Source organism: Tupaia chinensis, unplaced genomic scaffold (assembly GCF_000334495.1).
Source record: "Tupaia chinensis unplaced genomic scaffold, TupChi_1.0 Scaffold149964_2, whole genome shotgun sequence".
In the NCBI taxonomy this organism is placed as follows: Eukaryota; Metazoa; Chordata; class Mammalia; order Scandentia; family Tupaiidae; genus Tupaia; species Tupaia belangeri.
In genome coordinates, this window is record NW_006209806.1 from 345,440 (window position 1) to 347,555 (window position 2,116).

Genomic DNA, 2,116 nt, shown 5'->3' on the forward strand with positions numbered 1-2,116 from the left:
AGGGGGAGGACGTTCTCCCCCATCCCAGCCGCGGCTGCCAGCGCCAGGCAGTCACCCTCCAGCAAGCACAGCCCTCTGCCCTCGGGAGCCCGAGGGGACTGTGGTCAGGGCTACGGGCAGGACAGCCGCAAGCGGGGCCGCAGGAAGAGGGCGTCGGCCGGGACACCGAGCCTGAGCACAGGCGTGTCTCCCAAGCGCCGTGCCCTGCCAGCTGTCGCCGGGCTCTTCACGCAGTCCTCGGGGTCGCCCCTCAACCTCTCCTCCATGGTGAGCCCGGGGCCCGGAGCGGGCTGAGGGCTGGTGCGGAAGCAGGGTGTGCAGTGCCCTGCCAAGAGCCGAGGGACGGCGTCTGTGCCGTGGAATCTTTTGGAGGCGGGCTTGCGGCCGGGTCTGCGGCAGTCACATGGTCGCCCCCGGCACGCAGGTCAGCACCATCAACCAGCCCCTGGAGATCACGGCGATCTCCTCCCCCGAGGACTCACGGAAGAGCTCCCCTGTGCCCTGCCAGGACCACGACCAGCCGCCTGTGCTCAAGAAGGAGCGGCCCCTGAGCCAGGCCAACGGGGCGCACTACTCCCCGCTGACCTCCGACGAGGAGCCGGGCTCCGAGGACGAGCCCAGCAGTGCCCGGCAAGTAGGGGCGTGGGGTTCGGGGCTCCAGGCAGCTCTGGGTGGCTCCGGGCGGCTCCTCCGGCACCTGGGCCCTGGGAAATGCCGCCTCCCGGAGCCCTGGGAGCTGACCTGGAGAGAGCCTGCCCTGAGGCTGCGGCCTGCCCACGGGGCTCAGGTGCACCTGTGTCCTCCGGAGCCAGCGAGCTGTCCCATGTGCTGGGATGTCTCACTGGCCACCTGTCCTCGAGTTCCCTCCATGGGGCAGACACCGTCGGGGTTCCGCCCAGGGTACAGGCAGGCCGCTCTGCGTCCGTCCCCGTCCCAGTGCGTGTCTGGACCATGTGGGGACAGTGCCGGCCCTGACCGGAAAACACGCCCCACCTCACCTCGAGTTCGCTGGCTCACGTGGCAGTTACGTGCTCTAACCTCGGTGCGGATTTCTGCTACAGGGCAGTGTGCTCGCCAGAGAGAGGCGGAAAGCGAGAAATCACTCCCCGGGGGATGGCCTTGCCACAGTCCCTTCCCGTTCTCCTCTCTGAATCTTGGGCACGCATGTGCAACCTGGCGTGAGCTTTCAGCTGCTGGATCCGGGACTGGAACCACGGTCAGCTACGTGGGAGTCCAGGGATATAACGGTCACGCCGCCCGCAGGTCCCCGTGGCCGCTGTTCAGCTATGGAAGCTGCTGTGCTGGCCCTCGTTGGCCACCTGTGCCCACCCAGCCGCATGCACGAGGGCCCTCCACCCTCTGCTGCCTGCGCGGCCACTTTGGGCGCTGGCCTCCATGGCGTGAGGGCCGGTGGTCCTTTTCTGTCGCCGCCCGCCCCAGGGAGTCATGCCGTCGACTGTGTGCTGGGGCTCGGGCCTCCACGGGCACTGGCCCCGTGTCCCCCTCGGATCCCCACTCCCTCCGGTGGCCTCTAAACAGGGGTCTTGTGATTTCAGAGAAGTCTTTCTGGCCTATTTTTAATCTTTTTATTTTTTTTCTCTTAATGCTATAGGGCGCGTGCGCTCGCCAGAAGTCTTTCTCTAGAGAGAGAGAGACAGAGACAGAAATCACCCCCCGGGAGGATGGCCACGCATGCATATGTGCCCAATGTGGGTTTAAGCTGCCGGGTCCGGGACTTGAACCGCCGTCGCGGGGGTCCAGCGCCAGCCATTACGCTAACTGCTGGTCCCAATCTCTTCTTTTTTTATTTAATCCATTTCTTGGAAGTTTCTAATCTGACCAGAGAGGAAGGGAAAGCAAACTGCAAGGTCTGGGATTTGAGCCACAGCCGGCCACGTGGGAGCCCAGTGCCTCAGCCACCGCGCTGGCTCCTTTGTCGATTATGTCTTAAGCAGTGCTGTTTTTCTTTCGGGTTGGGAATACTCGGCTCAGTGGTTTCCAGGCTCTCAGGATGCTCCCGTCCCTGGAGGCCCCGTGTGCTTGGACACAGACGATAGAGCACACACGCCCTATAGGTGTTCCCGGGAGGCAGCCGCTCCTCGGGCCGCGGCCCCGC

At 64.9% G+C, this 2,116-nt stretch overlaps 1 protein-coding gene across 1 annotated transcript in view; it reads left to right on the forward strand.

Annotated features, from left to right (window-relative positions):
- Window positions 1-2,116, forward strand: part of DOT1L (DOT1 like histone lysine methyltransferase) — a gene marked incomplete at its 5' end in the record, with an annotated part of 54,525 nt that overhangs the window by 41,005 nt on the left and 11,404 nt on the right. Inside the window, 2 exon segments of the mRNA XM_014585537.2 lie at window positions 29-267; window positions 425-630. Of these exon segments, the coding sequence (XP_014441023.2) occupies window positions 29-267; window positions 425-630 (445 nt within the window).